This window comes from Olea europaea, unplaced genomic scaffold (assembly GCF_002742605.1).
Source record: "Olea europaea var. sylvestris unplaced genomic scaffold, O_europaea_v1 scaffold262, whole genome shotgun sequence".
Classification (NCBI taxonomy): Eukaryota; Viridiplantae; Streptophyta; class Magnoliopsida; order Lamiales; family Oleaceae; genus Olea; species Olea europaea.
Window position 1 is genome coordinate 587,248 of NW_019244532.1, and position 14,179 is coordinate 601,426.

General features: G+C 32.3%; 1 protein-coding gene across 2 annotated transcripts; it reads left to right on the forward strand.

Moving 5' to 3' along the window:
- Positions 1-4,304: 4,304 nt before the first annotated feature.
- LOC111383135 (sulfite exporter TauE/SafE family protein 3-like) lies at positions 4,305-12,843 on the forward strand. Of its 2 annotated transcripts, XM_023007208.1 has the most exons (12): positions 4,305-4,768; positions 5,108-5,267; positions 6,059-6,259; positions 6,348-6,412; positions 9,479-9,506; positions 9,638-9,717; positions 9,788-9,874; positions 9,994-10,044; positions 10,593-10,814; positions 11,503-11,596; positions 11,717-11,857; positions 12,381-12,843. In XM_023007208.1, the coding sequence occupies exons 1-12, from the start codon at positions 4,559-4,561 to the stop codon at positions 12,464-12,466; spliced, it is 1,425 nt and encodes a 474-aa protein (XP_022862976.1). In that variant the 5' UTR covers positions 4,305-4,558; the 3' UTR covers positions 12,467-12,843. The 2 variants fall into 2 exon arrangements, with proteins under 2 accessions (XP_022862976.1, XP_022862977.1); XM_023007209.1 differs by lacking the exon at positions 12,381-12,843 and having other exon boundaries at positions 11,687-11,802.
- Positions 12,844-14,179: the final 1,336 nt, after the last annotated feature.

A 14,179-nucleotide genomic window follows, 5' to 3' on the forward strand; every position in this document is an offset into this window, starting at 1 on the left:
CGGGTATTGAAAAAAATAAAAACGTGATAATTGATGGATGAAAAGGTCTAAGACAAATATTTATGCAATGTAACAATTAATGACGGTGACAACCATTAATGATATGGCAACAATTAATGATGACAGCAATTAATGATGGGTCAATCAAATTCTCACACATCAATTCTGAATTCGAATACCCTTTTCAATTGTATAGGCAAAATTATGACATGTGAGTTATGGCATACAAATTATGATAGAATTATGGCATGCAAATTTAGATGTACACAAGTTATGACGGGCAAATGATGGCAGAATTACGTATTATATGTAGCAAAAAATTCATATGTTATCAAATTAATTTTGATACACGTGATAGATGATTATACTTCAAAATAAATTATTATTTTTAAAATTAAGTTTTCATGCTGATAATATGTTATGAAAATAGAGAGGAGAAGAAAATAGGGAGCAGTTAATAGACCTGAAGAGGTGTTTGATATGCATTTTTATGTAAAAATGTATTTTAGAATAGTAAATTGATGTGAAATGTGTGGTTGAGAAATAAGAAAAAGTTTTTAATTTACATATAATATTATTTTAATAAAAAATGTGTGATTAAAAAAAAAAGAGAAAAATGCATTTTAAAAAAAGGAGCTACCAAATGGAGTCTGTGACTCTGTATGTATTTTATCAAGGACCAAAGCCCGATATTTGTATGGAATAATCAGAGATATAACGACAATAATTTTTAGAACTGTAGAAGTACAATTGTAGTTCGTTAATAAACTTACCATTTATAACAGTAATTTTTATTTCTCAATCATCTTTTACTTTAAGTGAAACACTAAAAGTGTCCATTAAAGTATAAGCAGGTCCTTTCGAACGAAACTGTCCAAAACTTTGTCTTGGCATGTGATATTTTTAAAATTCTTGATTCAGAATCTTTAATTATTTTGATCAGCGTCAACCATCTTTTCAAAAATTTCTTTATAGATAAAAACAAATATACCTTACTCATTTGACCTTTTTATTATTATGTAATATTTAAATCTATCTTTTTTATATTTCTTATTTTTAATTTTGAATAAGAAAAACATTTTAGTTTAAAGAAGTTCTGTTAACAAAAATAATATTTTAGAATGACTTTTTATCTTAAATAATGAAAAAAATAATTAAAAAATAATAGAAAAAGAATTAAAATTTTAATTTAAACTTTTAAACTTTATTCCATGCCAATTTTATTGTATTGGAGTGTTTAATTTCTTAAACTTAACATATGTAAAGGAAAAAAAATGTAATATGTACAATATATAGTTTAAAAATATAAAACAGGAAGTGCATTTTTTTTTTGACTTATTAAAAAAAATGTTGACATTTCTAATCAATTTATCAAAGATCCATCTTGAGTAATTAACCAAAACATTACCACAATACAAGGATCTTGTCTTGCTCTTTTCTTATTCTTCTTCTTCTCCACCACTACCATGGCACCTCACATTCTTTAGGAAATTGTAATTATAGAGGTTGTGCTAAAGTCAATTTATCTCTTTAAATTATAGTTTCAAACACTGGGATCTAAGAAAATGATTAATTAATTTCTAGTAGCATTAAGCAAACTAAGATTAACTCCCTATTTCGTGAGTGATTTTCACGCTTTGGCCTCTTCTTAATCCTCACTTAAGGTGGGATGGGGACTCCCACACCTCATTTATGTTTTTTTTTTTTTTTTTTTTTTTTTGTTTTTTTTTTCTTTTTAAACATTGATTTGCTTAGCAAGAAATCGAATTTGTTGTGCATATCAAGAAATTTGAATCTATTAAGCAAGAAAAAGATATGTTAGAAATGTTGCGTGCAGGAAAATTTAGACAAATGCTCGGAGACCAATCAACAAAAAATTAATTATGGTAAGAAAGAGAATATCAAATGAGAAGCACACAGAGCACAAAAAAACTACTGTTATACAGAAACTCGCAGTTTCTAAACCATCTTAATAAAACATCTCATTGCTTTCAACTATTGGGAATAAACAAGTTGCCAGAATTACTCTAATATCACTTGTTGGACCTGGGGGGGATGCAAGAATTGGGATTCAATGACACAATATGAGATATGTGATGTAGACAAGATCACAAAGATAGAAACAAGATTAAAGTAAAGCAATTGACGAGAAATTAGTAGAGGAATTGGTGTTTTATTCAAAACAATATGCAGAGAATACAAAGAACTGAGCAATAATACTTCATCTAAACTGAATGGAGAGCCATATATTTATAGGAATATACCAAATCCTAAAAATATCGTAAAAATAGAAATAATATAAAAAATAATGTGAAAGAAGGCGAGTGCAAAAGAGAGGCAGGAAGATTCTAGAATCAAGATCGATTGAATTGATTACAGTAGCATAATTATTTACTTTTATAGTAAAATATCAAAAAGATCTTAGTTTAAAGGAGTTCAATTTTTAACAAAGTTTTGTTGTAGTGGAGACCCCAATCAAGCACCGGTTGGTAAGGCTGGTTAAAATTGTCACCTGTTTGGATCTTAGCCTTTCAATCTTGTAACTTTTGATCTTCAATAATTAAAATTTCCTGTGTCTAGATTGATTTCGTACAACCTGCACCGAAAATAATGGTGAAAAATTGTTCAGTCCCGTGACAAAGATGGGTAAAAGAACATTGTGTCGTACATTCAAAAAGACAACAATAGTACCTCCTTTACCTAAAATAAAATTAAGTAAAAAGTCGTCCTGGGACATAGTTCAACGGTATAAAGGATAGGAGTGAGATTATCTTACACTTTGCTGACAGTCGCAGTGTAAGGGTTCGATTCCTGAGACATGGAATTGGACTCCTTGTAGGCGCAGTGTATATTCAGCTTTTGTTCCCTGACCTGTTGGGACACATCCCGCGATTTACCTCCCTCACAAAGCTCTAGGGGCGGGACGGTGGGGGACCCTTATGATTGGAGTTCAACCTTTTTTTTTAAATAAGTAAAAAGTGATTTGCAGTCTATTGCATCAGCCCGATGATCTATCTAGTATGCACTCGAAGGGTAGCGGCTACGGATTTCTACGTTATAAAAAAAAAGAAAAAATTAAGCAAAAAGTGTGAGAAAAAATTAGATGTATGAGTAATGCTACGTAGCCTCATTGGAGTTACAACTTCAGTTTAAGTGACGTTATATGATACGTTGAATAAAAAAGTGAACTTAAATAATTCATTTAATTCCATTTATCATTTTTAATGTCATGTTAGCGCCATTTAGACCGTGATAGCAATTCCAACGGGAGTTAAATAGCATTACTTAGGATGTACATTCTTGGTTGACAACAAGTTTGATATTCTCTTAGGTGGAAGAAATTCGGTCAGTGATGAGATGAACGTGTTCAAAATTAGAATTAATCGACTTATACAATCATAATTGATTAAGTTTATTGACAATGTATGATGTGGTAAGATCGAGACAATTGATTTAAAAAATTTATTTTTAATTTTTTTTTTTTTGAAATGAATGAATGTGACGATAATTGTCAACAAACACTGTCATGATTGTTAAAATAATGGGTATGGATTGCTGTCACGTGGAATAATGTGTTCATAAAATAAAAAAGCATGACATGAGCCAAAGCAAGAGATAACATGTACTGAAAAGCACGTGTATGAATAAAAAGCGTTGGCCCCCACAATCAAAATCCAAGCATGCCCCGGGCATTAGTCACTTTGATACTCTGTCGTTTAATGCGCTCAAGTAGCCTACTTTCTGTTCGTCCTATCCACTGACTTGTCGCTTTAATCCTTTATTTTCCAATTAAGCCATTATTCAGTTCAATTTTAGTCGTTTAATTCAATTATTACAAGTAGGAAAATTACATGGAAAGAAAATGAATTCCAAGGAATTGAATTACCTAGAAATTATTTTCATGGAAATTGTAAATTATTGTGTTTGATTGTATAAATTTTTCACGTGGAAAATGTTGAAGTAAAAGTATTTTTTGATGTTCGTTTGACTTTGTTTTACGTGGAAATTGTCAATTTCAGGGATATCCTCTTTTACAATTATTCCTAAAATTTGTTCCCATTGCCAACAATTAAAAAAAAATAAAAAAAGCAAAAAAAAATAAAAAAAAGGTGGAAAACCAAAAACCACCTATCCCCTAGGAAAAAAAAGTGGAAAATCACGCTTTAAGGTGTTGTACCTAGAAATTCATGGAAAATCAATTCCCTGGAAAATTTTGTCAATCAAACAGGCCAAAAGTGGAAGTTGAAATTCGAATTCCAAATTCCATGGAAAATTTCGTGCAATCAAACGGGGCCTTATATAGTTTGCTTCGAATTTTGTTTTCCCATTTTCTCCCTCTCTAATGTGAAACATTTCAGCCACAGATTTCTTGCCCTCTTCATTTCTCCATCGACCGTCCAAGAAAAAAATTCCCACCTATACATTTGTTTTCTTTTTGCACTCAGCAAAATCAAGAATTTTACACATAAAGAAAGAAGCCCTTTTGAAATCAGGGCAGAATTTTTTCTAAAATAAAATTTGCTTGTGAAATCAAAAGGAAGGAATTTTTGGATTTTGAATGGCGTGGGATCTAGAAAAGTGGAGGGCTTTTAAGCCATTGTTTACAATTATATGGAGCTTTTCGTTGGCCTCAATTTTTGTTTCTGCTGAAAGAAGCTTAAAGACAGAATCTTCATCAAATGATTCGACTTCAGATTTCCAGCTATTTTCAGCTTTTACGAATTTCTTATGGCAAGCAAATGAATCAGGCTACAAGCATGTTTGGCCGGTAAATCACATTTGTTGATTCAGTTTCTTTTGTTTGAATTTTTTTTCCTACTTTGAATGATGGAATATATTTGTGAAGCATTAAATGATTTTGTTGGTGGTTGGTGGTGGATATGAAAGCATATTTAATGTTCACCTAACTCTATAGATGGATCCCATTCATAATAGACAAAATCAATTACATCATCAAGTGGATCCCTGTAGATAAAACCAATCAACTTTGAACGTTATCAGTGTTGATGAGTTTAATATTTTTGTTCCCTGTGGATAACCATGTTTTCATATTTTTGATGTGATATGAAAGATTTTTCATGTTTGTTAATTTGGATTTCATGTACAGGATCTGGAGCTCGGATGGAAAATTATCGTTGGTAGCATAATTGGATTTTGTGGAGCAGCCTTTGGAAGTGTAGGTGGTGTTGGTGGCGGTGGCATATTCGTTCCTATGCTCACCTTGATTATTGGATTCGATCCAAAATCTGCGACTGCGATATCGAAATGTGAGAGACGAGCATATTGATATAACAAATAACCCGGAATGTTAAGATAGTCCTTGTGCCACATCTTCAGTGAATTTACTGAGTTTGCTGTGGATTGAACTGATTTAAATTCGACAAGGCAATTACTGGGGTTTCCTTGTAATTCTTTAAAGAAGAAATTTAGAGCATATTTGGCTAAGCCTAAAATAGTGAAAGTAGCTTAAAAAGTTACTTTTAAGGAGTTTTTTCCTCCAATCACGTGTCCACGTTTCAGGAGTTATTAAGAAACTAGTATTATCTGAAGCCTATCTGTGTTTACTTTCCAAAGAAGTGCTTGTAACTATTTTTTAGACTTAGCCATGCTCCGAGTGGTGACTTCAAGTTTTCATTGCAAATATTTTCAGCTGTAGAAGTTAATATGTTAGAAACCATCAAGAGTCACGCGGCTTGCATGTTTTCATAACTTTATAATGTTGTGGCTACAGAAGAGGCATGTCCAAAGTTTCGGAAAAGTTTATGTTTACCTTCTTTACCAATCACTGAATCATCCTTGACAAAGGGATTCCTCTGTTTGTTCTGAAGCACTGTCACACTCAGTGATTTGCGCAAGATTCACTGTGCAATAGTTGCACTGACTTATATTTATTAGAAACCGAAAAAAAAATGCAGCTGGAGATAGTATATAGATGGCTGAAATTGATTAGTTATATAAATATTTGTGTTTCTGTTGACAAACTCTACATTTCCATTTATTTACTTAAATTTCTTTGCGCTTAAAGGAAGTTACATAAATACTATTTCTAATTTGTCAGGTATGATCATGGGAGCTGCAGTCTCGACGGTTTACTACAACCTGAAGCTCAGGCATCCAACACTTGACATGCCCATTATTGACTACGACCTGGCTGTTCTCATCCAACCAATGCTTATGCTTGGAATTAGTATTGGAGTTGCTTTCAATGTGATATTTGCTGATTGGATGGTTACCGTTCTTTTAATCATTCTCTTCATAGGTAATACGTCGTCCTTTTGCACCCCTCCCCCCTCTCCTTCTGAATCCTGCTTTTTCTGCAACATTTTTACTTCATATGGTGGTTACAGGAACATCAACCAAGGCCTTTATGAGAGGTGTTGAAACATGGAAGAAAGAAACTATCATAAAAAAGGTACTCGTAAAATTCACCGTTCTTACACATTTTGATGACATATTGATGCTGAACAGCATATGTACGAAAATTCCATCAGCGTGTAAAAAAATTTAGAGCATGTTTGTCTAGGACTAAAAAAGTTTACTTAAATACAAATAGTTGGACTGGTTGGTTGGTTAGTTTGTATAATAGTTAGAGTAAACTTCAAATACCTTACAATTTTAAGTAAAAATAAATAAAATAAAAAATGCAATATATACAAACATGCTTGACAACAAAAAGTTAATTGAAAAGCAAATTTTACTTTTTTTAAGCTTAGCCAAACATGCTCTCACTTTGATATCATATTTTACGTTGATGGTGAATGTAATTTTTCACCAGGGGTAGAGCCAGAATAAGATGTTGGATTTGGCTAAAAAAGAAATCAACGAACTTACGCCATAAGAGATTCTCTACACCACATGAGATCTAGATTAAAATGCTAAGTTATAACACTTGTGACAAAGTGAGTATGTTACTCAAGTAAGTACAAATCTAGATGTCAGTTCGAAGATGTCCTGCTATATATTTATAGCTTTCCTTGCCAAATAAGAAATTAACGACATTCCTAGGAAATATAAAGTAGCGGAAGCATGATAAGCATGGGTAAAGGATATGTAGCTACCAATAAAAAACTAAGAAAATACTTAATGAGTACTCTTCTGAGACATAAATCTCAAAGAAATTTAACAACCAGTCGTTCACCAAACAATTGAAAATTTTTGGCCAAAACACAATGAAAGTTACATGATTGTATGTCATTGTTCTTGAAATATTGTTTGAAATGAGCATTGGTCTTCTATACAACACATTCTAATACTACCTCACATGGGAAAAATCGATCTAGAATAATGAGGGATTGGAAAAAATTGATTTTGTTTCATGTTCACGTTTGACTCACTTTAATAATATATACTTATAATTATATTGATTTATAAATAAATAAAATTTTAACAAATATTATTTTTGCTAATAATATCTAAAGAATATATACTTATAATTATATTGATTTATAAATAAATAAAATTTTAACGAATATTCTTTTTACTAATAATAACTAGAGGAAAGTTATTTATTTTGATAATATTTATTTCATAATTAAAGTAAATTTTTACTTATAAGTATGAATAAGTGATATGTGAAAACATACATAGAAAAAATTACATTTAGGCTTAGCCAAACATGTAGCATCTCTTACTATTAAAATAAGTCATTTATTTTTAGCTTTAATCAATAAAATTATTTATTATAAACTTTACTTATTTAATTATAAGTGTATTTTTAAAATTTATCAAGAATGTATGATTGTTAACAAGTTTTTCATAAATAGATATCAAAATTGATTAGTGCCTGACACGACAAAGATTTCTCCCTCATGAGTGGATTCTATAATTTTTTAATGAATCCTAACTATTGGCATTCTCCAATAAGGAGTCAAGATGTGTGTGTGAAATAAGTTGTATATTGATAGATGAAGTTTTTTTCTGAAATCAAAAGAGCGATTAAGTTAAAAAAATATTGTATGAATTGAATTAAATGAATATAACTAAATTTTGGCACTTGAACATTGGGTTTGGGCTAGAACTAAGGTTGATTAGGCTAAAATGAATATTTGGGCTAGACTTAAGCATAAATCTTTTTATTTTTATTTTAACACTTAGTGTCCGTTTGATTGGAGTGAATTCCATGGAAAATATCACATTCGAGGAATTCGTTTTCTACTTTGGCTGTTTGATATGAAAGTGAAAACGGAATTCGAATTCCAAGGTACAAACACTTAAAGCATGTTTTTGGTCAATTCCGTGAAAAATGCGTTCCTGTGGGTTTGATGGTCTTCTCCTATGATGCACCGACTTGATTAGTGCCTGATACGACAAAGATTTCTCCCTCATGAGTGGATTCTATAATTTTTTAATGAATCCTAACTATTGGCATTCTCCAATAAGGAGTCAAGATGTGTGTGTGAAATAAGTTGTATATTGATAGATGAAGTTTTTTTCTGAAATCAAAAGAGCGATTAAGTTAAAAAAATATTGTATGAATTGAATTAAATGAATATACAATTTGGAGTCTGTAAGTAAATTTTGGCACTTGAACATTGGGTTTGGGCTAGAACTAAGGTTGATTAGGCTAAAATGAATATTTGGGCTAGACTTAAGCATAAATCTTTTTATTTTTATTTTTTTACACTTAGTGTTCGTTTGATTGGAGTGAATTCCATGAAAAATATCACATTCGAGGAATTCGTTTTTTACTTTGGCTGTTTGATACGAAAGTGAAAACGGAATTCGAATTTCAAGGTACAAACACTTAAAGCATGTTTTTAGTCAATTCCATGAAAAATGCGTTCCTGTGGGTTTGATGGTCTTCTCCTATGATGCACCGACACGGATACGTGTGTCCGACACGATACGTGTCGGATACGTCGACTCGTGATTTTTCAAAAAAGTACCAACACGACACGTTGTCGACACGTTCATTAAATTTTTAAAATTCTTCATTTACGTAGTTTAAATTTAGTTTTATACTTATTATTGATTCTTTTTTGTTGAAATCTTTTAAATATGAGTACTTATTTGTTATTAATAGAAACTTTGAATTAAAAATATATAATAGTTATGGTAAGAAAGGAAAATGATTATTGCAGAGTGTCCGAAGAGTGTCGGTAACGACACGTATCCGACACGTGTCGGACACGGACACGCTACCCTGGTTAGAGTGTCCGTGCTACATAGGTCTTCTCTTTCCCAACTTATATGAAATTGGTTTGCCTTTTCTACCTTTGAAATCAAACAAACCCTTAGATAATTTTTGTTGGGATGGGAAATGAATAGTTATGCTAAATTTAAGCATAAAACTAATTTATTTAACTTTTTACTTGGATAATTTCAGTTGGGCTGGGCCGCTACGCCTGCCCCAGAGTGAAGTTATACGTACTCAAATTGCCACCAGAATAACATGCAACATATATTTCTGGTGTCCTTTTCCATAATCTTTAAACTGCTGGTCTTTCATGCTTATTACCAATCATTTTTCTTTCTGTAGGAGGCTGCAAAGAGGCTAGACGTAAATGGTGGGTTGATTAGGAGATTCTTCATTCTGTCCTAAAGGACTGACTTTTTTTTATTCAATCACTTTTTGGCATTTTGTTTTCTCATTGAATTAAAGTATGTGCCCTTCCTTTTGCGTTATGCAATGGTACAGAAGATACAGAATACAAGCTTCTTCCTGGCGGCCCCAGGAATGGCATGGAAAAGGAAGTCAAAGAGTTGGCAGAACCAGAGGTAAAACTAATCTAAGATGCTGATGTCCAATTCCTAATTTTCTCTGAACTTCTCATTAATGCATTTGCAGGTCTCTATTCTTGAGAATGTTTGTTGGAAGGAATTTGGGCTTCTTGTTTTTGTTTGGATTGCATTTCTTGTGCTGCAGATCACCAAGGTTTTGTTTCATTTTATTTTCATTTGCTACTTTCTTTTTATGTTATATTTTATGAAGAAGCTTCTCTTGGTGCTTCTTGAACTTTTATTAATGAACCACTTGGCCTCATTTTGGAACAGAACTATACGGCTACTTGTACGACAGTATATTGGGTGGTGAACTTGCTGCAGGTATGTACTGATGATGTACATATTTTCATCAAATCGGGATAAAATTTATTCCCAAGGCTTCTTGTTATTACTGTTAATAGGTGGGTTAAAGACAATAGTGATCACTGACTTTTAGCGAAACTTCATATTAGTCTCTAAATATCATTTTGCTCCAAGCTTATCACTAAAATCAATCTTTATTTCATGTTGGCCGCTGAACTTAAAACATTTGGTACAATTTGATCATTTCGTCTATATCCTTTTGTTTGACTAAGGCGACGTGGCAGTTTAGCTGATGGCTTAGTTGGAAAATAACTAGATTCCCACATCACCTTCTCCATTAGTCTAACAAATATGGACATAGCATCCAAATTGTAACAAAGTTTATATTAAGTGACAAACTCGAAACAAATAAAGCCAACGTGAAATTTCGCTATGAGTTCAATATCCACAAGTGTATCTAATCCACAAAAAGATGCAGTTTTTTTAACAAAAATACTGACTTTGAAAGAGGTAAAAAAACAAAATTTAACGTGTTCTTGCCTAATTATCCTTCCATGTTTCTACAGATCCCTGTCTCTCTCGGTGTATCTGGTTATGAAGCAATTAGCCTGTACAAGGGATGGAGAAAAATTGCGTCCAAGGGTGACTCAGGAACCAACTTGCAAGTGCAACAACTGATTACATATTGCTTCTTTGGCGTATTGGCTGGTTTGGTAGGTGGCCTTCTTGGTCTAGGAGGTGGATTTATAATGGGTCCACTGTTTTTGGAGCTGGGAGTCCCTCCTCAGGTGAGCGTTAGCCCTTCCTCAAATGCTGTTAAGCAGACATTTTTTTGTCTCAGTCAACACAGAAGGTTGTGGTCTTATTATTTTCAGTTCTTTGAGTAATCCAATTAAATGATTTGCACGAGAAAGACCTGTAAGCATTTTTGTGTTAGCTTACTTTTAGTTATTTTGGATAAAAAAAGTTACTTGTGCTATTACGTTACTTTCAAAACTAATTTCCTACGTTAACAAATAAAAAATTATTTATTTTTAAGAACTTGTTTACTTGCAAGTAAACCTTTTAAGGTTGGCCAAATGAATTAGTTTGGTTAATAAGCCAAATGACAAAATAGAAGACTGAACTATTGATCCTTAATGGCAAGCAGAGACGACGTACTCAATCAAATTCTCGATCTCAAATAGATAAGCAAAAGAATTTACTTAATGGCACAATCAGTGCTGACTAACAGTAGAGTCCCAGAACAATTTTTGCCATTTTTACTTGTCTCTATTGAATAAAGTCGGGATTGAATCGTGGGATAGCATTCAATATTTAATAATCATGGAAGGGATCTTCAAATATTTTTTTTCTTTCTTTTCCTTACTCGTTTTCTTGCAAGGTGTAGAATAAAAAAGCCCTATTACAGTTTCTCTTGCACACTCGTACGTTTTGAAGAAACCTGATGATAATAGTTTCTGGACTTCATTTCAGGTTTCAAGTGCCACGGCCACCTTTGCCATGATGTTCTCATCATCAATGTCTGTTGTCGAATATCACCTCTTGAAACGGTTTCCAGTTCCTTATGGTAAGTTTACTTCCAACTCTAAACAATCTTGTCTCAATAATATGTTGAGCTTATATTGATTCTACCGAAAATAAGTAATTTTGTTTATAGTTGATTAATTATTTGGCATTTGTATGAAAGCACTTTACTTTGTTGCTGTTGCAACTGTTGCTGCTTTTATCGGGCAACATTTCGTGAGAAGGATGATTATTCTAATGGGAAGGGCATCCATAATCATCTTTATTTTGGCATCCACAATCTTTATCAGTGCAATATCTCTAGGTGAGTTTCATTGTCCATTGTCACATAACAGTTGAATCATATAATCTAAAACTTAAACTGTTGTAGAAGGGACTACTTTATTTATTTAAATTTTCTCTTCGACACATCCCTTCACATGCATGCCGAATTCAGTTATTTTTATTCAAGGGCTTAATATGTGGACAATTTTAATAAATGGATGATAGCGTTGCGACTTAAACCAAGTATTTGAGTTGATTCCGATACCATGATGAACTACTTCATTTAAAAGATTATATCATGTTTGGTCAAATGGATTGCGGTGTACGATACCTAGTAAGGAAGGAATTTTGTCCATTCTATTAACTGATCCTATCGAATACTGCTTACCAAACATGTTCTTAAGGTTTTAGATGAAGTGGTTCACCACATTGATTGGTATTATTGATGTTTAGGTGTTATGCATTAAAATTTCCATGCCAAAACATATAATTGATTTGTTAATGAGCACATCAATTAAGAATTATTTTTTTTTATTTTTTTTGGCTTCTTCTCCCTTAATCAGGTGGAGTCGGTATTTCAAACATGATTGGAAAGATTGAACGACGTGAATACATGGGCTTCGAGAACCTCTGCAGGTATGATGTTTAGTACATTTCTATTGCATGATCTTGCTAACAAGTAACGCCGGGTTGCAAGAATCAGCTTCAAGGTGGTTCTGATTTTTGACGCCTGGGAGAAAAGTGTTGAGACTGCCTCTTTTTGTTTCCATTTCATAGTCAAAGCTAGACAGACCTTTTTTTTTTTAATGCCGAAAACAGACCTTCAAGGAATTAGGTGAATAATCAATTTTTTTTCTTTTTCTGTAACTTTATGATCATTCTTGATAGCACCTTTCTCTAGGACAAGTGAAGAACTTGAATAAAGTGTTCGAAAAATGTATGTTAATCGATAGTTGAATGCGTTCTTTCGTTGTAATTTGAGAAACAGTCGCGCATGGAATATTAATTGAAATTGTTTGTTCTATAGATTATGTCCAAATTGAAAGAGTTGTAGTTGGCTAAATTTTTTTGTTCTTGTGAGTATATTACTTCACATGAGAACTATGAACTATCTAACATTGAGACTCGTATTCTCATTTTGCGTCTCCATGGCTTCGAATTGTATTTGTGACATAGTGATCTTTTCATCGCAAGTCCTTGTTTGGGATAAAAAGAAAATATTTAGTAGAATTTGATAAAAATTAATGAAATTTATGGTTGAAAAGTTGTAAAAGATGTTAATTCCGTAAAATATGTAATTAAAAATGAGTTTGAAGAAAAATGAAAGTCAAACATAATTAAGCCCATAGCCGGCCCTGGCCCAAGGCAAACAAGGCCACCGCCTTGGGCCTCAGAATTTGAAGGGGCCTCCCAAAAAAAAAAAGGGCCCAAAGCCACTCAAATCCCTTGAAAAAAAACACAAAATTGGGCAGATAAATAGAGAACAAACCATCCATTTCTCCAATTCCAATATGACACCACAAGAATCGTAATAAACTTGAAGAAATTCAGAGAAAAATATGGTACCAATCTTGAAAAGTAAAACCTAGCTACTAGCAAAACTTCCGGTTAGAAATCATCCGATTGGCTATTACCCGACTAAAGGTTCGGCCTGTCTTTTCATGTTCTTCGTCGTTGCACGCAACACACTTGCACTTGCTTGTGGATGGTGGACCTGTGGTTTCGGGTTTTACTTTTCAGGGGGCGCGATTGTGTGTTCTTCATTGGTTTTGTCTTTTATGGCCTTTATCAAGAACTAGATTATTTATTACTATTAGTCATGTGCTGATGTTCTGATCCATTCTTACCGAGGATTGGTTATTTGGCTTTTCTTTTACAGTTTTACTGTTTGGGCTATGAGAGTATTTGTTATTTGTATAATTTATATTCATTATACAGGATATTAGTTGTGTTTAGGTAACATAGAGGACTAATAAGATTATTTTATTTATTCTTCATTTGTATGTATATACTTTTTGTGTCCGTATTATTTTTAATTCTTATTCTTGGTTGTAGTTATAGAATTGAATTTTAATTTAGTTCTACAATTATTTTTAATAAACTTAGCCAATAATTTATATGTATCTATTTAAAAGAATCAATATTTAATGTATGAATTATGAAAGAACCCAACCAGTTCAATTCTCTCTCTCAAATAAAATATTTTCAGTTTTATAATTTTCAATCAAAATTTAATTGTTTGATTTAGTAACTAGAAACTCAATCCAAGCCGCCCAATTTACACCTAAATTCATGATTTGTGGAGAAATATTTGTTAAGTTTAAACATAAGATGTCATAATCTATAAGGGGATAGAACTAGA

Coding starts and splice junctions, on each gene's coding strand:
- LOC111383135 (XM_023007208.1), top strand. CDS start 4,559: ATGGCGTGGGATCTAGAAAAGTGGAGGGCTTTTAAGCCATTGTTTACA. Junction 5,268..6,058: donor TGCGACTGCGATATCGAAAT/GTGAGAGACGAG, acceptor CTAATTTGTCAG/GTATGATCATGGGAGCTGCA. Junction 6,260..6,347: donor TTTAATCATTCTCTTCATAG/GTAATACGTCGT, acceptor TGGTGGTTACAG/GAACATCAACCAAGGCCTTT.